Source organism: Polyergus mexicanus, unplaced genomic scaffold, assembly GCF_030449975.1.
Source record: "Polyergus mexicanus isolate NDT 795.1 unplaced genomic scaffold, iyPolMexi1.0 SCAF_144, whole genome shotgun sequence".
Taxonomy (NCBI): domain Eukaryota; kingdom Metazoa; phylum Arthropoda; class Insecta; order Hymenoptera; family Formicidae; genus Polyergus; species Polyergus mexicanus.
In genome coordinates this window covers 7,193-31,962 of record NW_027223464.1, presented here as the reverse complement: position 1 = coordinate 31,962, position 24,770 = coordinate 7,193, and the positions used below count along the sequence as shown (strand labels likewise).

The following is a 24,770-nucleotide window of genomic DNA, read 5'->3' as shown; positions in this document are numbered from 1 at the left end:
AGCAGTGGTATCAACGCAGAGTACTCATACTACTGGTACAAATCTAAATATACTTTTAAAAGAATTTTTACAGAAAATATCTAAACTAATCGCATGGAAGAAGAACAAGAGAAACAGATTTTGTGCTCTAAATTTTATTATTTTCCAGCTGCCTTTATTCGTGTAGTGGGTTCTGAATTTGTGCAAAAGTATTTGGGCGAAGGACCAAGAATGGTGCGAGATGTGTTCCGTTTGGCTAAAGAGAACTCACCAGCCATAATATTCGTTGATGAAATAGATGCTATTGCTACAAAAAGATTTGATGCTCAAACTGGAGCAGATCGTGAAGTGCAACGTATTCTCCTGGAATTATTGAATCAAATGGATGGTTTTGATCAGACAACTAATGTTAAAGTTATTATGGCAACAAACAGGTGAGCTAGTTGTAACTCTGAATTAGAATTTTAATTTCTCAATTTATTGTATGTCAAGATAATTATACCTTTTCTTTGATATTTCGATTTACTTTCACAGAGCGGATACATTGGATCCTGCATTGCTTCGTCCTGGTAGATTGGATCGCAAAATTGAATTTCCGCTACCCGATCGTCGTCAGAAACGTTTAATTTTTTCTACGATTACCGCAAAAATGAATTTGAGCGAAGAAGTGGATCTTGAGGATTATGTAGCACGGCCAGATAGAATTTCTGGTGCTGACATTAATGCTATCTGTCAAGAGGCGGGAATGCACGCGGTCCGTGAAAATCGTTATATAGTTTTAGCAAAAGATTTTGAAAAGGGTTATAAAAACAATATTAAGAAAGACGAGTCCGAGCACGAGTTCTATAAGTAAATTTGATAATATTCCGTATACATCTTACGATATACATATTACTAACATGCGCATTATAAATATAAACATTATTATAAGATTAAAATAATGAATGCAATTATTGTGTCAAATGTTGCTTCTCTGCCCATTGTCTTTGTTGCTTGGCTTGATACTTTAATCATTTATCATATATAATAATCAAGTATTATATCTTTGATTCCTTTTATTACATTTGTTGCTTATAGGTAAATTATATAATCCAATAAAAATTAAAAAACACTAGTTCTTAGACTTTTTATATGTGTATTCTTATATTTCCTGTACTTATATATAACAAAGTTATACAGGGTATCTTTAAAGTTTGATCTCACTCCTGGATCTCGAAAACTGCTTCAAATATGAAAAAAATTTTCAGACAAAAGTTGTAGGATATTGAAGGGGACACATGATGAAAATCTGGACTTAATCTTTTTCAAGGCCAAGTCAATGTGATCGATGTTTTCTTAGATGGAACTCCCCATTTTTTATTGCATATTTTTATATCTTATCTCGAGAGCTTTTCAAAACACTATAATAAAGTATTTTTTCATTAAAAACTTTTTGAGTTATTTTATATTTTAATCTCTGACATATTCTGATATAAAAAATAAAATATCTCATAAAATATTTAGTTTTTGATAATCTTATCATAATACTTTTATGTACAGAATAATGAGACAAATCAATTAGTGTTCAAAAGAAAAAAACAAATAATCATTTAAAAAAATATATTGTAAATAATTTTCTTAAAAACAATTATTTTTTTATACTTTACTCTGTACATAAAAGTATTACGGGAAGATTATCGAAAACTAAATATTTTACGAGATATTTTATTTTTTATATCAGAATATGTCAGATTAAAATATAAAATAACTCAAAAAGTACTTAATGAAAAAATACTTTATTATAATGTTTTGAAAAGTTCTCGAGATAAGCTATAAGAATAATATGCAATAAAAAATGAGAGGTTCCATTTAAGAAAACATCGATTACATCGACTTGGCCTTGAAAAGGTCACTCAAAGTCAAGTCCATATTTTCATCATATGTTCCCCTTAATATCGCACAACTTTTGTCTGAAAAATTTTTGCATATTTAAAGCTGTTTCCGAGTTCCAGGGGTGGGGTGTCAGACTTTAGAGATACCCTTTATACTTAAAAAATTTACAAATAAGCAAAAAGAGAGATGTTTATAAATTAAATATTAAATAATAGAAAGATATTTTATGACGTAATTCTTTTCGACACTGTTAAATCATGTTTCAGTTCATGATTGTAAACCTCAAATTTTAGGCCCTGCGCACAATAGAGAAAATATTAAGAATAGGAATAAATATTAATATTAATAAATATTAATATATTATATTAATATATTATAAATATATCAATTAAAATTATTTTACTTCAAACAATAAGGGAATAGAATGAATTAATTTTTTCTATTTCTAATTTTTAATTTATTATGCATCAATACATTCTGTTCCCTTATTTGAAATAAAATAATTCCAAATTGTTCTTTCTAATATTTAATATTTATTTCTATTCCTAATATTTTCTCTATTGTGTGCATAAGGCCTTAGAGTATGATATCTTTTTCACGATATTTGCTTGTTTTTTCAATTTTTATTTCTCTCATTTCATATGTGTATATATATGCACACGGCATCTTACATTTTTCATTGCATTTATATTTACATCATGTCTTATTTTTTAAGTAATTATAGTAACAATTCTTATAGAAATCAATATAATGAGGCCTATTTTGTGAAATCTGATTATATCACGTATGTAGATTTGAATAAAGTTATTATTTATTTATTAACTTGGCATCGATTAAAGTAAATATAATTTTTTCATTATCAATACATTTATTATCATTATCGTATGCACGATAATAATGTTAATGATTAGCGTTTAAGAACTCTGAGGTAGAACTTGCACATTGAATTTAAGAGCAAGAAATATATCCATATTAGTTTACAATATTGTTTTTAGCAAAACCTATTTTTTGTATATGTTAAATTATTGCCATTTCAAGAATATATTTTGGATTATATTCATTAGGGCTAGGGAAATAGAGGAGGATTCATCTCTCTCCGTGTTCAGGATTACTGAAAAACGATATAATATTAGTGAACACGAGAGAAAAATTCCAAAAGAATCGATCATATTGACAACAACTATTTTTGAGTCTGTGATACGAAAATTGGAATTAGCGGTTAATAATCCAATTATATTTTCTTTGCTAATATATTTACTTACTGTCATTTACTTACTATCATCATATTATAATAAATTTATTCATAACCTTAGATGGGTTTGTCTTTCCTTATATTGGATCCTAAATTATCCACAGTTTTTACAATTAACGAAATGAATGTAATAAACGATGTCATGTGCAATATTGAATTTTACTGTAAATGTTTACAACAAGATTGCGCAATTAGGTATAATCAGTAATCGGGTTAAAAGATATATATACATCGGTTTTATGTATTTATCGATGATTTCAATTTCTAATCTACGATTAAACACAAATATTTTACACTTTAGCATCCATAAACAAGGAATCGATGATACAAATGCTCATTCTAAAAAAACTGCGTACGACACATTTAATAGTTTCAACTATGCAGTTTACAAAGCACTGAAGGTTGTCTTTATCTATATTTATTTGATTTATATAAAACAATTTAAAATTTAAAAAATTTATTTGTTTTATTTATAAATAATGGATATCAATTTATACAATATATATATATATATATATATATATATATATATATATATATATATATATTGTATATCTTTTTATATAATTCTTATCTTCTTGTAATTCCTTTAGCGTTATAAAAAAATGGTTTACTTTTCGATTTAGTTTGACCCAATTTACTTCCGCATCTTTCGTTTGGTCACTTACTGTCGGACATCCTATATATATATATATATATATATATATATATATATATATATATATATATATATATATATATTCAATTTTATTTTGTTTATATAAATATTTGACGTTTTTAATCTCGATGGTCTTAACGTCAAATACGTCAAATATTTATGTAAACAAAATAAAATTGAATTATACATTATTTATTTTATCATAAAAATAGAGATACTTTATTATTTTTTACGTTGCCGTATTTTCTAATCATTTATTCTTTTTTGTAGATTCTTGACAAACATGTTGACATTCTCCATACGAATCCTCGCTGTAAACATATTTCAATGCCATCAGCTTTGTTTTTATATCACATCCATTATTTTTTAGATTATATTTTATGTAGAATGCATCTTATGCCAGAACAGGCAAGGAATAAAGAATTACATTATAGACAACTCTGGTGCTGCCATAAGAAATCTGTCGATGATATTGCTAGTAAAATATAATTTTTCACATACAAAAAATATGATATATATATATATAAATCATTAATATCTTTTCTTTTTTTCTTTGGACATTGTTGTAGTATCTACTGCAGATTTGGAGAGGCAACGAATTAATCATAAAAGAATGCTCGAGGACATAATCAAACGATATAGGAAAAATATAGTTGCCATTAATGAAATCGACGAAAAATGTAACGAAGATATCACAAACACAACGTATATCTATATTTAAAAACTTGTTCTTATACATTTGTAGATATAAAATGTAGAACATAAAATTATTATTGATCGTTATTTATATTTATATGTACGTGCTGTACAAACGTTCTTTATTTATGTGATTCATTTTTATAGTATCAAATATGAGAAGAAACAATTCACTTTATATAAAGCATGGGAATCTGAACAAAATGAAATACGATTAGCGTTAGAGAATGTCATAGATGATTTTGAATCCTTAAAAGATATAAATACGAAATTACAACAAACTATCCGTAAACGCAGGTATGCGTGCATAAAATTTGAATTATCTATTTTCTTATATATTAATTTATACTGCAAGCCTATCCGAGTAGAGGCAAAATAACGGAACTACACCGGGACTCCTCAATCTTAGGACCTAGCTCTTGCGCTGGCTGGCACTGTGCTGTTGAGCCACATATTGTCCTTTACCTTCGTGTCTTCTCTCTACTCGGTTATATATATATATATATATTCTTATTTTGAATCTTTTATACAATACACATATATACTCGTCGTATATATATATATATATATATATATATATATATATATATATATATATATATATAATTGTATAATCGTTACCTGTGTATGCATAGATTGACAATTGAATCAAAATTATTGGCAGTAATAGCTAAATATGACATAGAAATTGGCAGTAGATATCAAATATTGGAAGAACTCAATAAAATATATGAATACGATAAGCTGGAGAAACATACGTTGGAGGTGATTTTTGTATGTAATATATACTATATATGTTTTAGGATTAGATTATCGCGCAATATATATTTAAATTACAGGAAAAAATGAAACGACAAGAAATATACCTTGTTTCTGTCAAAGAAAAAGAAAAAGTGTGAATGATAAATTTCTGTGAACATTTACCTACGTTTGATACAGAACAAAAACATTCTGCACGGATTATCTCTAACATTGGTTCGAAAAATTTTGTGGAATAGAGAAGCGACACAGATAGAAGAAATAAGAAAATAATTCCTAATGTATGTATTTTACATTGCGTTAAACTACATTTTACATAGAATTTGCTTATAGCTTCTCACTGCAATCATATTTTGAAATTATTAAATCGTCACTAATTAATTAATAAATCGTCAAAATCATATAAATCTTTTTTTTTTTGCAAAATACATCGAAATAGCTTTTTTGTATGTTATTACCTATGTACGCCTTCAATAAAGCATAGATTGACAACATATTATTTAACGAAGATATTCTTTTCCAAGATGACACAAAGATTTATAGATTAATAATAAAACTGTAATATTCTTGATCAATTTTTTATTTTCGCTACAAATATAGAATATATATACAGATTATAAAGTTGCATTTAAATCATTTGAACGTGCCTTTAAAATAGAGTTTTTGGTTTATTTTCCAAATTCATATTTATCAAATATTTTACAAGAAAAAAATAGCAGAGTTTTTCACTTTTGAAATCATAATTCAATATGACTGCAATGAGAAAAGAAAAATTTTAAATGACTTGTCACTGATTCAATTTTATGTATCATGTATATATACGGTGACTATATTTTTTTGGAGAAAATAAAGGACAAATCAGAAATTGTTTCATAAAAAGAAAAAACAGATTGCGTTTATTTTTACTTTACTAAAACTGAAAAGCCTTATAACATTTATTATAAAATATAATAAACAACACCAATAAATTATTGGTTCATTATTAGCAATAATAAACAACACAATATATAATAAACAACACAACGTTTCAAACAATCATATTATTACTTTAAAAAAATTTATTTTGATATTTTTCGCAAGAATGAACTTTTTTTAATATAAATCGGGTTTGTATTTTAAAAATTCATAAAACTTTATACACGTCATGTCGAAGTTGCATTTGGTATAAATACATGCTCCCAATGTTTCGACTTTTAATTCGGTTTTCTCAGTGGTCCACATATTATTTACTAACGAAAATATCCGTTTAATGGGGACATTAGATCCGGGGAGACAGAAGCAAATTCGACGGTTTTACTATTTCAATTCACAAAATAAATGGCCATTTTAGAAAAAAATAAATGTAAAGGACAGAGCAGTGAAATAAAGGACTGTCCTCTTAAATAAAGGAAAGGTATGGTCACCGTATGTATACAGTATATATATATATACTGTATATATATATACAGTGATAAATTATTACATATATATTTTTAACGAAATTATGTAAACATTTAAAACAGCTCTATTTATTAATAAAATTTTTTATTTTATTTTTTTTTAAATTTATATTTTTAATTCTAGTGATACTCCAAATCAAAAGAAAAAAGCGCGCAAGCACATAAAATACAAAATATATATATATTATTTTGTTCAATAGTTTAATCTAATTTATTTACAGTTTTTTGTGTTGTACACAATGTTAACTTTACAATAATTCACTGTTTCTTTTAAGTACAACATAATCAATTGTAATAATTATGCTTTCGTATGTATATCCAATTATGTGAACATGGTATATTTCTGGAACATTAAATATATATAAGTACTTTATATGTATATATAATAAACATAATTACATACATCTATATAATATGTAGAATATTTGTTACGCGAGCGTCATTAAAAATGTTTAAATAGGCAACTGAATAAATGCATATAAATATTTAACATTAACTGCGCGTATAGATATTTAACATTATGAATTCTCTCATAATATAGTGAATACATATATAATATTTTTACATATCCATTGATTATCATGTAAATTTCGAAAATCGTGAAATGTATGAAAGAGTTAAATAACTGTCTCGTGACTGATTTTTTGTTTGTTTAAATTTTGTTAAAGCTTTACGTAACAAGTATATAGAACGTAAAAAAATAAAGAATAATCTCTCTGTGTTAAATTCTTGTATCTTATAATTGTGATGATGTAAAGTGTAATTACACATCGATAAAATAATGAAATATATTTGCAAGAATTTAAACTATATCTACTTTTTTCTTTTTTAATAATCTCAATGTATAATAATTTATTTTATTTTGTTCCCCAAAAAATTTTACTTTATTCTGCATTTATGAAATCGATATAAAGATATATTAATACTATGTACGCGCGCGACACACGGATAAATAAATTATTAAAATAAATAAATAACTAAATAAATGTACAGTTACTGAAAAATAAAATTTAATTAAAAAATATCATTTTACAATCTAAAAAATTTTGTAGTATAAACTAATTATAATTATTCAATATATAAAATCTGTACGCTTTATCTCTCAAAATAAATATAATTATAGAATTCTTATTTTCCCTCACTATTACGTTACGTTGGATTAAAATGTCAAAAGCGAGAAATTATTTGAAAGTTTTTCTCGCACTATATACATTGAGATAAATTATTTTTTCATATACTATTATATTTTATACAATTTAAAAATAAATAAAGATAAAATGCTAAAAATCCTCTATCTGTTCATTCGTAAATTAATAAAAATAGCTTTAAATCTCAATCAACTGTCGTAAAATTTATTTTTGCTAGAGATATAGGACATGTACAAATGTGAAAATGTAAAAATAAAATGAATCTATATTCACCAACTATAATGCAGGACAATAAAACGAAATTTTCTGATTTCTTACTTTTGATATCATAATTCAATATAGTCGTAGTGTGAAGAAGTGTCCGAGAAGCTTAATGGTTTAGAATTGAATAGACTCGAAAAACTATTTCGCAGACATCTATGTATGTTTTATAAAAATTCAGGCGGCTTTTTCATATTACGTTCAATCTTTATCTCTCACACATTTACGTTACAATATAAATTACATATGCGTTTATATTGTTAGAAGTCCTGAAAATATTCTTGCAGATTGACAATATATTTGTCATTTACATAATAATTTGGACAATACAGATAAATATTTATAATTAAAGAAATCTTATCGTAGGCATGCTATGTGCATCATTTAATCGATGCGGCGTAAATGTTTAAATTAATCGATATACATACATACATATACATAGCGATACGTTATTGGTATACATGGGATTATACTTTTTACAAAATATTACGCGTGGAGAGAGATAAACCTAAACAATATTATGAAATACACACGTCACACCACAAAAGGCGTTCTAATTCTCTCATCTTCATACAATGGTCAATATACTACGTGTATGGTCGATAAAATATACAACTCTGAGTCATTCTAAGAGCAAAACTGTTTCCAACAATAATAATGTAATCTATATATATTTTAACAGCTTTGTCCAAACAACTTTTGACTAGTGGTATTAAATACTAGATTAGTGGAATAAATGACTCGAACAAATCATTCTGTACATGTTAGAAATTGTGATTCTTGAGATATTCATTAGTGTGTAATAATTAATGTATAGATGAAATATCTTAGAAAAATGTGTAACATTCTGTTTTGCCAATATTTATTTTTCTATTCTTGATATTTTATTAATTTGATTATTCTATTCAATACTTTCTTTTAAAGAAAGAATCTTCGTGAATTAAACCTGCTAAAAATGCTAAATTATACTATCGGTAATTTAATCGCGATGTGTAAGATGAAAATGTGATTTTTAAGTAATTATAAAATGAGATAAATAAAACGAACAAAACAAAATAAATTTCTAAATTTAACTAAATTTAAGATTGATGTTATATATTATATTCTCAAATGTGATAATATTTTTAACATGTCACTCTTAGATGTCACAGATGTATAGTATGAAATTTAGCACACATAGGATATTTATATTGTAAATTATTATATCGCAACATAAGTTTTTACATATAGATTTTCATAAAAATTATTCATATATGCAAATTTGCGATTCTTTTATTATCATTAATAGTTAATAACAATATAGAGTGAATCGCAAAAATTCGAGAGATTAATTTGAGTTGAACTTTTTTTATGGAATTTTACGCAAGTTCCTGTATTACTTTACAATCAATTTCAATAATAAATATCCAAGTAGCAAAGTGACGTCAAATGATACCTTAACAATGTCTTAATGACGTTTCTAACATCAATAAGATATTAAAACGTCATTTGACGTCACCTTGCTACTTGGATATACATCAATTATTAGGATCAAGATACAATATTCAAAGAAAATTTTCTTTAAAAAATTAAAATAAATTAAAAAATGTACTAAATTTGAGTGAAGAATAATAGAATTTTGTTATTTATCAATATTTCAAATAAATGTCGCACAATTTTAATAATTAAGACTTCATTGAGAATAGCAGATTTGAAATTCAAAGAATATACTTTCTTGCTATTGAGATACTTTCATATTTCCTATTTATATTATCTCTGCATAATTATTATACTAAAATTATTATATGTTAATTTAAAAAGTTGATTTAAAATGGATGTTTAAATTAAAATACCAATAATTTTAACTCTGTTAATATATTCTAAGGAAATAAAACAGATGATCATGCTTTCGATTGAATAATTTCATATCTCGATAATGTAAGAATTTATATATTTCTTTTATCAAGGCTTCATCTTATTTCATATTCTTCATATATATGTATATGCGTTAATTTTTTAAAGATTCCATTAAAAAAAATAAGGAAACGAAGTACTTTAATTTGAAAAATTCAAACATAAAATATACTTCTATACATGTTCAAGAAATTGTGTAAAGTATTATCTTTTCTTAATGGAAAGTCGCGCTATATATAAGATAATATATATATACTTAATTTAAGACCAATTGAATAATCGTAATTTGATAATTATTCATAATGTGTGTGTGTGTGTGTGTGTATACAGGATGATCTATCAAAAGTAGTTACCACCTTTTATCTTTTGAATTAAAAAAGATAAATCGTAATAAATATATATCAAATTAAATAGTTCAAATTGAACTCTGTTGTGAGCATAACGGTTGTCTCCAAAAGCTATCTGTGTTAATGAATGGAGAAGTATGTATAATTTTTTTATAATAATGTGAATATTTCGATATGAAAAAAGTTGTAGTGCTGTTTGAAACGAATATAACGATGTATGATAATGTAAATATTTTACATATTATATATGTTTTATCGACTTGAAATATTGCGGGCGACGTCTATCTTTTCACTTTCTGCCCTACGATATAGCCAACTTCTGACTCGTGTATTAGAGATTGACACAGTCATATTGTCATTTGATCATAATACATACTCAATCAGGAGTTGGCCATGTTTGAGGCCAGGGCCGAGAATGAAAAGATAGACGTTACCCGTGATATTTCAAGTTGATAAAACTCGTATAATATGTAAAATATTTACATTATCATACATCGTTATATCTGTTTCAAATAGTGCTATAACTTTTTTCATATCAAAATATTCACATTATTTAAAAAAAGTATGCATATCTCTCTGTTCGTTAACACAGATAGTTTTTAGAAGCAACTACTATGCTCATAATAGAGCTCAGTTCGAACTATTTAATTTGATATATATTTATTATGTTCTATCTGTTTAAAAGATAAAAGGGGGTAGCCACTTTCGACGGAACACCTTGTACATATATATATGTATATATATACACATATATACACATATATCATATAAAATACGATAAAAGAAAAATAAGAATAATTAGAAAAGATAATAAAGACTTTGCATACAAGAAAAAAAAAGAGAAAGAGAAAAAGAAGGATCATTATATTAAACTAATTACAGCATATTTTATCAAAACAATGAACTTATGATCTATGTTAAAGGGCTATTGTAAAGATCCGGCACTAGAAATATAAATTGAATGTTCGTGTAATAATTTTCCATATGCTGAGTCTACCATCTGGATGGTCCGGTGTCAGTTGTAGCTGCATTGGCTCCTATAAATGGATTTGTAGCAGCCGCTACATTGAAATATAATGTTAGTCATAAAATCTCATTAGAGCGCTATTTATTTATTTTATTATTATCAGTATACTTCTTTGCAGAACAAATTTATATAATTATTAAACGTTAGATAATCAGGTATAACACATGGTATTTTTGTAAATAGAAATGTATATATCGCAGTTTATATTATTATGAATTCATATTATTAGCTGATAATTCCCTGAAATTGCATTAAAAATTTTATAAATGCATGGAATTATATACAATATACAGGGTGTTCCAGATCATTTGGGACAATACTCGTGTGCAGATAGAGCAGACCAAACTGACAATGAAAAGCCATCTTTCATTTTTTTTATAATGCTTAATAAAGGAGTTAAGGAGTTATAGGAGTAAAGTGTCTGGTCGATCAGCGCCAACCTTTAACCAGGTGCATGTCGGTGAGCTGCGCGCCGTGAAGTGTACACTGCCGCATACTATCAGGCGCGCGGTTCACCGACGTGCGCCTGGGTAAAGATCGGCGTTGAGATTGGCCAGACTTTACTCAATAATAATTCCTTTATTAAGTGTTATAGAAAAAAATGGTAAAGGACTTTTTTTCTCGATTTCATCTGCTTTACCTGTACACAATCGTTGATGCGATTGACGCCGGACACCCTGTATATATATATATTTTCTTAAGAACAATTATTTTTTTATACTAATTGATTTGTCTAAAGAAAAGGAGTGTACGGGTGGTCTAGGACAACCTGTGTATGTATATATATATATATATATATATATATATATATATACACAGGTTGTCCTAGACCACCCATACTTTTCTTTCAAAAACTAAGAATTTTAGAGAAAAACGTTTAGAACAAAAATTTTTTAATAAAAAGAATAAACAAAATTATAATTAAATAATTCTAACAAAATATATATTACAAATGCAATGTCTTTTGGAATAAAGTTTGATTTTTACAGCTAAAAAAAAGGAAAATAAAATAAAAGATAATTTATATGAAAAATGCTGAGGAAGAGAAATATATTTATGTAATGTTTACGAGGAAAGTTTAGAATATGCATATATCTAAAATATATGACAAGTTTTAAAATTCTTTTAGTAATGAATTTGTTTCCCAGTTATCAAATATGGTATTTCAATACAAATTTAGATTATTGTCAGATGTTACCAAAAGCGATAATAATTGTAATAATATTTGACTTCTAGTTATTTCACACATATGCATTCTTAAAAATCTTCTCAAAATTTCCAATTTAAATTTTCGACTTATCACAAACTTGCCTCGTTAATCCATTTCATTTAAAACAGTACTTCAAAAGTACATATATTACAAATAAAAGCAGACATGTAAAAATTTCATTGAAGAGTAAAAACAAAAAACATAAAATAATAACAAATAAATTAACAAAACATAAATGTAATTGTAATAAAAATACTAAAAATTGCATCACAAATAATAAAATGTAATATTGTAATATTTGAATTGTTGAGTTAAAATGTAAAGAGGAACGATGATAATAGTATAAAAATCTTACTATTTGCGCGCACATGCACGCACACACATTTAGCAGATATAGATATAGATACATGCTCTCGCGCGCTCTGTCTCTCTCTTTCTCTTATATATATGCATGCATATGCGTAAATGATAAAATGTGAGATTACAAATTTCATTAAATTATTATTAAAAGTTCTCTTTACTTTAACATGTATGTACGATGTAAGTACATATTGGCGTATAGAATTGTGTGGTTTCTGCGGTAAAACTATATATATATATATATATATATATATATATATATATATATATATATATATATATACACACACACACACACACACACACACATAGTTTTTCTTCAGTTAGAATATATATATTCATATACATATTATTGTTTGCTACATAAATTATACAAGACATCGCGACAAACTCGTGAACACAAAGTTTTTTTGAAAAATTATCAAATATTATTTTCTACAGAAACAAAATGTCCTTCCACATTTTATAATATTAAGGATAGCTATCCACTTTAATCTATGGAAGAACATATTATTTTACCAATGTAATTTTAATAACCTAAAGTGACAAATCAATGGACAAATGCGTATAAAAAAAAATTAAAAAGAAAAAGACTACTGAGAAGTTTAGCAAAGAAAATTGGAAAAGAATGCTATTAAAATTGTACTCTATCGTTAGGTTAGAAAGAGAAAAAACGGAATCTGTGAGATTACCATCAGGTTTATATATATAATTTTATACATAATAAATCTTTCTTTCATTTAATATAGATTTTTTAAAAATAATCATCTTAAAACAATTGTATAACCAGAAAAATATTTTAGCTTGATCTTTTTCGCTGTGCTAAAATCGTCATCAATATGAAAGCATATAAAATATATCATAATTAACAAAAAGAATGGGCAAAAAGAAAAAAGCAAACATTCTTGGATTAAATAATTAATGGCAATGTATAGAAGGTAACAACTCATAATATGTACTTTCTACGTTCAAGAACTCGTAATACCAGTAGTATAAATCACACGTTCACCGCCGCTGTTTAGATTCGTGCTTTCGTTAACTGTTGATGTTGGTGCCGCTGATCCTGGCGCAGGCATGGCAAATATAGGTTGCTGTATATTGGATGCATTTTGGGATGCACTTTGAGGTTGAGCTGTCACAGCATCATCATCGCTCTCATCTTCCTGCGAATGCATATTTTGAATATTGAAAAATACATGTCACATCTCCTGTTAAGCCATTTATCCAAGAAAATAATTAATATAAAATGTATTTTATACATTTTTGCAGAAATTTATTATACATTCTATAATATTCTAATGATAAATAATTACAATTCTTTTCCTTTTACACACAATTATACTTATAATTTTTTTTAACAATTAAGAATATCAAATATAATAATATTAAAAATAATAATAAAAAAATATAAATATAAAATAATAAACTAATAAAAATTATAATAAAATAATAGAAAAAAGCGATCTTTTCTCTCTCTCTCTTCCTCCTTGATAGAAGATTCGCTTCTAAATCTAAACCTACGGTATAGACATAGATCTGTTTATACATATATTATGCCTTAAAATATTAAATGCTGTAATATAAAACATTTTCTGCACTAATAAATAATTAAACATTTCAGATATTCGGACACACCTTGATCATAATAATAAAACTTTATATACAGGGTGTCCGGTAAAGATTGTGCCAACGCTCGCGAGCGGGTAGAGCACAGTAAACTGAACAGAAAAGTCGCATCACATTTGTTTCTATAACGCTTAATAAAGGAATTATTATTAAGTAAAGTCTGGTCAATCAGCATCGTTTTTGAGCCGGACGCACGTCGGTGAGCCACTCGCTTGGTAGTGTGCGCCGCCGTAGCGATGGAGCGTTCACGCACTCTATCAGGCGCGCGACTAAAGGTCGGCTCTGATTGGCAAACCTTACTCAATAATAACTCATTTATTAAGTGTTATAGAAAAAAATGTTATAAGACTTTTCTGTTCAGTTTACTGTGCTCTACCCGCTCACGAGCGTTGGCACAATCTTTATCGGACACCCTGTATATATAATAATATAACTTTATACAGAGTGCCTGATGTTGACCGTATTACCTCTCGTGTGCGGGTACAGCAGATGAAACCGAGGAGATAAATCCTTCACTATTTTGCGATTTTCGTAATAATTATTAAGAAATTAATTAAAAAAGATCAGCCAATACACGCGAGTATAAGCGCGCAGTAAAAGGAGACAGCTTATTGATATGTGCATGGTTGCTAAGTCACGAGAATCCATCGTTATGTATCGCTCGTATATGTATAATTGTTGTCATTTGTAGAGCGCTCCTTTCAAAACTTCGTCGCGCGCCTAACGTCCGCGTACTTTTGGGTTCTTTTTTCATTAATTTATCAATAATTATTACGAAAATCGCAAAATAGTAAAGGACTTTTCTCTTTCGTTTCACCTGCTTTACATGCTTGCTACACACGAGAGATGATACGGTCAATATCGGACACACTGTATATGTATATGCGCGTGCGTGTGTATATGTAATAACTGATGACCAGAAAGATAATAATTCTAGAATTACAAAAATGAGTAAAAAATGTAGATTAAGCTTTTTCTTACAAGACTCCTACATTTGTTCTGATTTTGTTTTTGTAAAATCAATTTTACTTAAAGATCTTATATGAATAAATATTATTCTACATTTTTAATAATTAAGTAAAGGTTACATAACACAATAATATTACACAATATTACAAAGTTCAATTACGTCCGTAATGTAGTTCGTTACATTCAAAGGCTTGTACCGACTCAGAATTACTTCGGAGAACATGGATTTCTATTCAAAAATTGTTATATTCCGACCTCTTTATACGCTCCTGAAGTTTGTCAGTAACCTTTTGAATCACTCTGTATCTTATATATACCATATACTGTATGTATGTACACACGCACCTGTACATACGCATATACACACACGTACATACATTATATCTATATACAGTATCTTTATTTAATTCTTATGTTCATACCAAGTCAACTTTATATATGTCTATTTTATTTTTTTTACTTTTGTAATTTAAACAATATTTACCCCCCTTAATTTGGTTTGCTGATACACAAAGGGATAATGTGTAAAAGAGAGATGAATTTTATAATAAATGAATATGTAAAAATATTTTGTATGATAAACCACCCATTGAATATATAAAATTTAATTAAAGCTTTTATACCAGCAGAAGAAATGATGAAAAAATAAACAATATAAAAGCATAAAGTTTTAAACATATTTGTTTAAAACTTTCCGATTCGGACGCATTAAATTCGGTGGACAAACCTGTAGCATAATTAAAATACAAATAAATTGTTAAATTACTTTTCAATATGCTTGCAATGTCTCTTCTAATTTTTCCATAAATAATGCATGATATAATATATTTATTTTAAATGTTAAGAATTATATTATTGAAATAATAGATATTACTCATCGGTATTTTATCGAAAAGATATGTGAATACTGTATAATTTTTCATAAGAGCCATATATTCACATAGTATAGATTAAAAGCTATTTAATATTTTAATAGCTACTTAATATTTAACAGCTTTTATATTTTAACAGCTAGATGTGAAAAATAGTACAAAATCCTATAAGTGCTTTAAAACTTAATAATAATGAATCTTTAAAGAATTGCCATTTCTAATAATTACAAATATGTCATGCAATATGTTGTATAGAAGTATATAGAAGCTACAATAATTTACCTTTCACATTGCTCATAGAGGGAAAATGGTGCGCGCGGATATTATAATAAAATATATTAGTACAAGAGAGCTACTTATATGTGTATATTGCGTGTAAATTCATTCCAATATAATATTTTAACAAGAATAAAAATATAAAAGGCATTAATATTTATGATGAATTATGTAGCGAAAGGAAATTAAAATTGCAAAGAAATTAAAATTTCGAGCATTATAAAAACTTACCTTGCCAAAACCTCTCGGTTGATTTGTCACAACAGCCTCTGGATTCGGGTTCCGCTATAATACAATAATAACATAAACAAAACCGCTAAACTATGTACGTTTTTCTAGAAAACAAAACATAACTTGGCATGCACAATGATGAAAGTTTATGCATTCGTTATTTACAATCGTTTCACGCAAATAATAGATACAGCGAGCTATATCTATATAAGAACTTGTAGAATAAATAGAGATAATCTTGTTTGAAAATAAAACAAATTAAATATACAAGTAATAATTATAATTATATTTATATATGTTGCTTATACTGCAAAAAAAATATTTAAAGAAAAATACTGAAATTTTTTTTCTCATGCTATCTATTAAACAATTTCTTATTTTGGTGATACAAATACATTAGAAACGATGTTAAAACTATTTGTGTGTGTGTGTGTGTGTGTGTGTGTAATATTAAATTAAATATTCATAGCTAAAAACATCGAGAGTTGTGCCAAGCTGATACAAAGCATCTATGGTGCCTGATAAAAAAGGAGAACAGATAGTACTTGCAATTTCAAAATGGATACAAACATTTATGCAAACATCGATCATATTTAAATTGCATGAGCTTCTTGAATCACCTGCCTTCGCAATTAGATATCTACTAAAATGTTCTTTCCTCACTGACACGTTTTCCAACTGTGTATTGGAAATTTGCATCAATGTAAAAGAACAAAACAAATATATATTGTTCAAATTTAGCTACGCGTGTATATGTATTATATTTAATTAGAAATATGTATAACGATAATTAATAGTACTGACAAATTTAGATTGTTATAATGCGTATATAGAATTTAGAAAATATATATATATATATATATATATATATTTAAAAAAAAATATATTATTCTGTCAATTATAAAAATGTTGGGATTAGAGATGTAAAACTTCTCTATTCTCTATAAATTAACAGAAATAATTGCTTGTATCATCATACAGCATAGATCATGCACTTATGAGCAATGTGTTAATTGACTATAAAATTCGTTCTTCTAACATTACATGCATTGTATGAGAACAAATCTTGGATTCAACTTTGGTACATATGCATAAAAGGTTACACCTCACCGATTTTATCGCCACTTAGATATGTCGTAGGGGAGGTTCTTCTGAGTAATTCGCCGCAAGAAAAAAATGGGGGAAAGCATTCGTTTGGAAGATATGACAAATTAAAGTTTCATAGTTTTAATGCTTTTTCTCGGGTGTTATAAAGTAATATTAGAAAAAGTGAAGTTTGTGTACGTTGTATTTGTTGTAGGGTAGATATGGAAAAAGTATTTGTTTACATTTACGGATAGGTACACGATCATATATATTTCGTCAATAATCGGTTTCACCTATTTCTCGCAGTTCGTTAACAGCTTTCAATATGCGACTACATGAATTTTTGAGTCATGTCTTCAATTTTACTTTTAAAACTGAAAATGGGTTTGGGTTATATCTTCCAGAAGTGGAGCCTCCTCCCTCCGAAGGGATGCAATGGGTTCCGCCCTCCCAACAGGAGGGCTCCACTTCCGGAAGGTATAACCTAACCCAAACCTATTTCTGATTTAAAACTAAAATTTGGTTTCGATTACGTTATATAATCCATCTATGACCCTATACCTATCTCGTAAATGTCAACAAAAAGATTTCCTACGTCCTCTGTAAGAAATAAAATGTACACAAATATTACTGTTCCTAATTTTATTTTATAATACTTCAAAGAAAGCATTAGAATTGTGAAATTTCAATTTATTATATCTTCTAAATAAATGCTTTCCGCTATTTTTTTTTGCAGGGAATTACTCAGAAAAATCTCTCCTATAACATATTTAAGTGGCGATAAAATCGGTGAGGTGTAACCTTTTGTGCATATTTACCTAAATTTTAATGGGTTATATAAAAATATATGCATAAAACATTATTAAATTATATCAAAACATTATATCTCGTTTTTTCTTTACCCAATTTTTTTGTGTACTTTATTACACGATAAGACAAAATAATAGTAATATCAGAGAAAAATGTGTAAAGAAACGTAGTACCAAGATGCACAAGAAAGAAAGAAAATAGAGATACAATATGCAACTAATCGCATAGTCTGCATACAATTAAATCAAATACTTTTCATTTATAGAGAAATTAACATCGTTAAAAATAACAATTTTTAGATATTAGACATTGTATTTCTGCTGATAAAAAGCTTATATTTTTTAAATTATAATTTTAATTAAAAAGTAGAAGTTAAAATATCATAAATCAATGATAAATTTGTCGAAAAATAACAAAAATAAATAAAGATATAGACAATTCTTTAGTTGGCTTGGTATGATAATATATACGAGTAAATAAGAATTTTGTTGTTTAGTTGAATTTATGTTTATATTTGGTATTAATATAGTTTTTCTTTCTTTTATATCATCAAATATAATTTGCTTCTTTTCATATGTATTATTTAGCTTTAAAGTTTGTATAAACCTTATTACAAAAGAATAATTAGGAAGAAAGCTTTTTTACCTGTAAATTATGATATGCACCGCTATCTTCAGGAGGAGTTGGTTTACATTTACCGCAACAGAAATTGCAACAGCAGCAACAACAGCAACAACAGTAACAAGCGGTAATCAGTCCACAAAACATGAACAGTGCCTGAAAACAAACAAAATATATGCCTGCAATAAAATGTTAAAATATTTACTATTCTAAACCATAAAAAATACATATATTGTAACGCAATTATCAAATTATAGGTTTTTAAAAATATGTTCAAGGAATAACATTATCTTATATGTTATCTAACATGATATATCTTACGCATAAAATATGTGATTTATGGAGAATCTATTTAAAAATAGATTATATATAAAAACAGATCATACGTATAGAAATATTTTCATATTTTAGAAAATTATGCAAAAAAAAAAAAAAAAAAAAAAAAAGAATTGACCAAATTAATCTTTACTCTTACCTTACACCATCCAGAAGTGACAACAAAGTAAGCATTAACATTTTCTTCTCCAAACTGTTCCGCAACATATAGACCCAGAGATCCATAATTATCGTATATATTACGTTTTGTTAGATCTGTCAATATAGCGTGCGCTCTATTTATTTCTTTAAACTGCAAATGTACAATATAATTACAAAATATTGTATTCTTTCGTAGATTTAAATTATAAATAAAAGTAGTCAATATATATTGCATCGATACAATATATATAAGGCAAAAAAAGTTTGCGTAATAATATATTTTAATTTTTAAAATTATCGATACAAATGAATCACTTCCCAAAATTATTTATGAATACTAAAATAGATATACACTATCGTGAAAATTATATATTTAGTAAAAATATTTAGATTAGATATATAAATTAAAATTATAATTATAAATTAAAAGACCTTTTCAGCTGCCTCTGGATTATTAGGATTTTTGTCAGGATGATATTTCAAAGCCAATCTTCTATATGTCTTTTTAATATCCTCCGAAGTGGCAGTTTTTGGGATTTCCAAAATCTGATAGAGGGAATCCCCTGCTGTACTGTAAATATTAAATAAACATAAATATATTAAAAAAGAATTATTTTTTATTGTAGTTGTAAATTTTATATATCTTTTTTTAATCAATCTAACAATTCCTAATTATTTATATGATAATATTCGTTTATATGATAATATTCGTTAATACCTCGGAACACAGAAAAATTGTGTAAATTGATTATTTCAAATTACTTTCAGAGATTATTCTAATATTTAGGCTGCAATCTTGATATTACATCGACCATAAATAAAAACAAGTATAAAAAAAAAAGATAATTACGAAAAGCGAAAAAAATTTTATATATAAATACATATAAAATATATACTCGATCAAGACTGCAATAACCTATCAACCGATTAACAAATATAAATTTACAAAAGCATATTGTTGCTCTATATGAGGCATGCTTTTGGACATTTACAATAAACGTTACTCTATCTGAGTAATGTACAGTATTTTTTTTTCGTTTATAAAATCTTTTTTTTTTTTTACGCAAATAGATGACAACCGGTAAAGTAAAAGGAAAAAAATTGTAAAGATTGTTCGACTTTCATCGGGACTATTGCTTATAATTCATTTTCGAAAGAAATAGATATGTCAATAATTAACGAATCAAATAACTTAACAGGGCAAACGTGGCGATAAAAGTCGATAAGATATATAAGCAGCCATCACATAGTTATAGCATCGGGCATCTTTAATATCGCGGCACAATCTTCACTTACGACATTTTTCTTCTATCCATAGCGAATACACCACGAGTTTTTCGATCTCAATTATCTAAACGATGAAATTTTTTTTCCCAATAGATTTTACGGAACGATACTATGTACAAAATACGCGCATTCTTTTTAGCAGAGATGTTTCAGAGCATCATCAACATCACACGAAAGGTACGATTCAATATTTTAGTTTCGCTGATCAACGCATATGCGCCAAAACGGCGCTGAGAGAACTTTGACAGTCTGAACACTCGGAACGTGAAAGTTAGGTCCGTATTCATAGGCTGCGGTCGGGAAAACGCTAAAAATGTTTCGAAGCGTTCGATCGACCAATCAGGACAAAAAGAGCAAAGATTTCTTTAGTCCGATTGGTTAACGCGATGCTTCGAAGCAACTCTTCTCGATCGCTATAGTCCATGCTCTCCATCGGCCCATTTCATTGGCTGAATGGAATCTTAAAGCTTGTATCAGATTACGCATCGAAGATTGAGATTAAAGATTCAAGATTGAAATTTAACCAATAAGGGTATCAATCATGAAACTTTTTCTTTAGGACGAAAACGTGAAACGTGAAAAATGACAAGTGAAATGTTTTTCTCTATCAGTGAAACATTAATACATCTATCGCTCAATATACATTTAAGGAGAATAAAAGGAGAATAAAAGTTAATTATTATGAGAATAACAAACAATACATACATATCCACTTTTTTTTTTTTTTTTTTTCCCATCAATCTTTAGGTTTAGGTTTAGGTTTAGGTTTAGGTTTAGGTTTAGGTTTAGGTTTAGGTTTAGGTTTAGGTTTAGGTTTAGGTTTAGGTTTAGGTTTAGGTTTAGGTTTAGGTTTAGGTTTAGGTTTAGGTTTAGGTTTAGGTTTAGGTTTAGGTTTAGGTTTAGGTTTAGGTTTAGGTTTAGGTTTAGGTTTAGGTTTAGGTTTAGGTTTAGGTTTAGGTTTAGGTTTAGGTTTAGGTTTAGGTTTAGGTTTAGGTTTAGGTTTAGGTTTAGGTTTAGGTTTAGGTTTAGGTTTAGGTTTAGGTTTAGGTTTAGGTTTAGGTTTAGGTTTAGGTTTAGGTTTAGGTTTAGGTTTAGGTTTAGGTTTAGGTTTAGGTTTAGGTTTAGGTTTAGGTTTAGGTTTAGGTTTAGGTTTAGGTTTAGGTTTAGGTTTAGGTTTAGGTTTAGGTTTAGGTTTAGGTTTAGGTTTAGGTTTAGGTTTAGGTTTAGGTTTAGGTTTAGGTTTAGGTTTAGGTTTAGGTTTAGGTTTAGGTTTAGGTTTAGGTTTAGGTTTAGGTTTAGGTTTAGGTTTAGGTTTAGGTTTAGGTTTAGGTTTAGGTTTAGGTTTAGGTTTAGGTTTAGGTTTAGGTTTAGGTTTAGGTTTAGGTTTAGGTTTAGGTTTAGGTTTAGGTTTAGGTTTAGGTTTAGGTTTAGGTTTAGGTTTAGGTTTAGGTTTAGGTTTAGGTTTAGGTTTAGGTTTAGGTTTAGGTTTAGGTTTAGGTTTAGGTTTAGGTTTAGGTTTAGGTTTAGGTTTAGGTTTAGGTTTAGGTTTAGGTTTAGGTTTAGGTTTAGGTTTAGGTTTAGGTTTAGGTTTAGGTTTAGGTTTAGGTTTAGGTTTAGGTTTAGGTTTAGGTTTAGGTTTAGGTTTAGGTTTAGGTTTAGGTTTAGGTTTAGGTTTAGGTTTAGGTTTAGGTTTAGGTTTAGGTTTAGGTTTAGGTTTAGGTTTAGGTTTAGGTTTAGGTTTAGGTTTAGGTTTAGGTTTAGGTTTAGGTTTAGGTTTAGGTTTAGGTTTAGGTTTAGGTTTAGGTTTAGGTTTAGGTTTAGGTTTAGGTTTAGGTTTAGGTTTAGGTTTAGGTTTAGGTTTAGGTTTAGGTTTAGGTTTAGGTTTAGGTTTAGGTTTAGGTTTAGGTTTAGGTTTAGGTTTAGGTTTAGGTTTAGGTTTAGGTTTAGGTTTAGGTTTAGGTTTAGGTTTAGGTTTAGGTTTAGGTTTAGGTTTAGGTTTAGGTTTAGGTTTAGGTTTAGGTTTAGGTTTAGGTTTAGGTTTAGGTTTAGGTTTAGGTTTAGGTTTAGGTTTAGGTTTAGGTTTAGGTTTAGGTTTAGGTTTAGGTTTAGGTTTAGGTTTAGGTTTAGGTTTAGGTTTAGGTTTAGGTTTAGGTTTAGGTTTAGGTTTAGGTTTAGGTTTAGGTTTAGGTTTAGGTTTAGGTTTAGGTTTAGGTTTAGGTTTAGGTTTAGGTTTAGGTTTAGGTTTAGGTTTAGGTTTAGGTTTAGGTTTAGGTTTAGGTTTAGGTTTAGGTTTAGGTTTAGGTTTAGGTTTAGGTTTAGGTTTAGGTTTAGGTTTAGGTTTAGGTTTAGGTTTAGGTTTAGGTTTAGGTTTAGGTTTAGGTTTAGGTTTAGGTTTAGGTTTAGGTTTAGGTTTAGGTTTAGGTTTAGGTTTAGGTTTAGGTTTAGGTTTAGGTTTAGGTTTAGGTTTAGGTTTAGGTTTAGGTTTAGGTTTAGGTTTAGGTTTAGGTTTAGGTTTAGGTTTAGGTTTAGGTTTAGGTTTAGGTTTAGGTTTAGGTTTAGGTTTAGGTTTAGGTTTAGGTTTAGGTTTAGGTTTAGGTTTAGGTTTAGGTTTAGGTTTAGGTTTAGGTTTAGGTTTAGGTTTAGGTTTAGGTTTAGGTTTAGGTTTAGGTTTAGGTTTAGGTTTAGGTTTAGGTTTAGGTTTAGGTTTAGGTTTAGGTTTAGGTTTAGGTTTAGGTTTAGGTTTAGGTTTAGGTTTAGGTTTAGGTTTAGGTTTAGGTTTAGGTTTAGGTTTAGGTTTAGGTTTAGGTTTAGGTTTAGGTTTAGGTTTAGGTTTAGGTTTAGGTTTAGGTTTAGGTTTAGGTTTAGGTTTAGGTTTAGGTTTAGGTTTAGGTTTAGGTTTAGGTTTAGGTTTAGGTTTAGGTTTAGGTTTAGGTTTAGGTTTAGGTTTAGGTTTAGGTTTAGGTTTAGGTTTAGGTTTAGGTTTAGGTTTAGGTTTAGGTTTAGGTTTAGGTTTAGGTTTAGGTTTAGGTTTAGGTTTAGGTTTAGGTTTAGGTTTAGGTTTAGGTTTAGGTTTAGGTTTAGGTTTAGGTTTAGGTTTAGGTTTAGGTTTAGGTTTAGGTTTAGGTTTAGGTTTAGGTTTAGGTTTAGGTTTAGGTTTAGGTTTAGGTTTAGGTTTAGGTTTAGGTTTAGGTTTAGGTTTAGGTTTAGGTTTAGGTTTAGGTTTAGGTTTAGGTTTAGGTTTAGGTTTAGGTTTAGGTTTAGGTTTAGGTTTAGGTTTAGGTTTAGGTTTAGGTTTAGGTTTAGGTTTAGGTTTAGGTTTAGGTTTAGGTTTAGGTTTAGGTTTAGGTTTAGGTTTAGGTTTAGGTTTAGGTTTAGGTTTAGGTTTAGGTTTAGGTTTAGGTTTAGGTTTAGGTTTAGGTTTAGGTTTAGGTTTAGGTTTAGGTTTAGGTTTAGGTTTAGGTTTAGGTTTAGGTTTAGGTTTAGGTTTAGGTTTAGGTTTAGGTTTAGGTTTAGGTTTAGGTTTAGGTTTAGGTTTAGGTTTAGGTTTAGGTTTAGGTTTAGGTTTAGGTTTAGGTTTAGGTTTAGGTTTAGGTTTAGGTTTAGGTTTAGGTTTA

The 24,770-nt window shown here is 27.7% G+C and overlaps 2 protein-coding genes across 5 annotated transcripts; one reads left to right on the top strand and one right to left on the bottom strand.

The window, feature by feature from the left end:
* The first annotated feature begins 31 nt into the window (after nucleotides 1-31).
* On the top strand, nucleotides 32-1,106 carry Rpt3 (26S proteasome regulatory subunit Rpt3). The gene is made up of 3 exons (XM_070315199.1): nucleotides 32-35; nucleotides 149-413; nucleotides 514-1,106. Exons 2-3 carry the CDS (start codon nucleotides 211-213, stop codon nucleotides 830-832), a joined length of 522 nt encoding a protein of 173 aa, XP_070171300.1. The 5' UTR covers nucleotides 32-35; nucleotides 149-210; the 3' UTR covers nucleotides 833-1,106.
* Nucleotides 1,107-10,866: 9,760 nt separating this feature from the next.
* On the bottom strand, nucleotides 10,867-21,391 carry LOC138944288 (dnaJ homolog subfamily C member 5). 4 transcript variants are annotated; one of them, XM_070315201.1, is made up of 8 exons: nucleotides 21,166-21,391; nucleotides 20,302-20,440; nucleotides 19,868-20,020; nucleotides 19,417-19,548; nucleotides 17,500-17,553; nucleotides 16,876-16,929; nucleotides 13,861-14,064; nucleotides 10,867-11,365 (listed from the first exon to the last, which is right to left on the bottom strand). In XM_070315201.1, exons 1-7 carry the CDS (start codon nucleotides 21,183-21,185, stop codon nucleotides 13,870-13,872), a joined length of 747 nt encoding a protein of 248 aa, XP_070171302.1. In that variant the 5' UTR covers nucleotides 21,186-21,391; the 3' UTR covers nucleotides 10,867-11,365; nucleotides 13,861-13,869. The 4 variants fall into 4 exon arrangements, with proteins under 4 accessions (XP_070171302.1, XP_070171301.1, XP_070171304.1 ...); XM_070315200.1 differs by having other exon boundaries at nucleotides 10,871-11,365; nucleotides 13,887-14,064; XM_070315202.1 differs by lacking the exon at nucleotides 17,500-17,553 and having other exon boundaries at nucleotides 10,895-11,365; nucleotides 13,887-14,064.
* Between the last annotated feature and the right edge of the window lie 3,379 nt (nucleotides 21,392-24,770).

Bases quoted from the DNA above. Each gene is read 5' to 3' on its own strand.
- Rpt3 (XM_070315199.1), top strand. From the start codon at position 211: ATGGTGCGAGATGTGTTCCGTTTGGCTAAAGAGAACTCACCAGCCATA. The intron at 414-513 runs GTGAGCTAGTTG...TTACTTTCACAG, and splicing joins GTTATTATGGCAACAAACAG to AGCGGATACATTGGATCCTG.
- LOC138944288 (XM_070315200.1), bottom strand. From the start codon at position 21,185: ATGGATAGAAGAAAAATGTC. The intron at 20,441-21,165 runs GTAAGTGAAGAT...TAATATTTACAG, and splicing joins ATGGATAGAAGAAAAATGTC to TACAGCAGGGGATTCCCTCT. The intron at 19,549-19,867 runs GTAAGAGTAAAG...GTTTGTTTTCAG, and splicing joins TCACTTCTGGATGGTGTAAG to GCACTGTTCATGTTTTGTGG.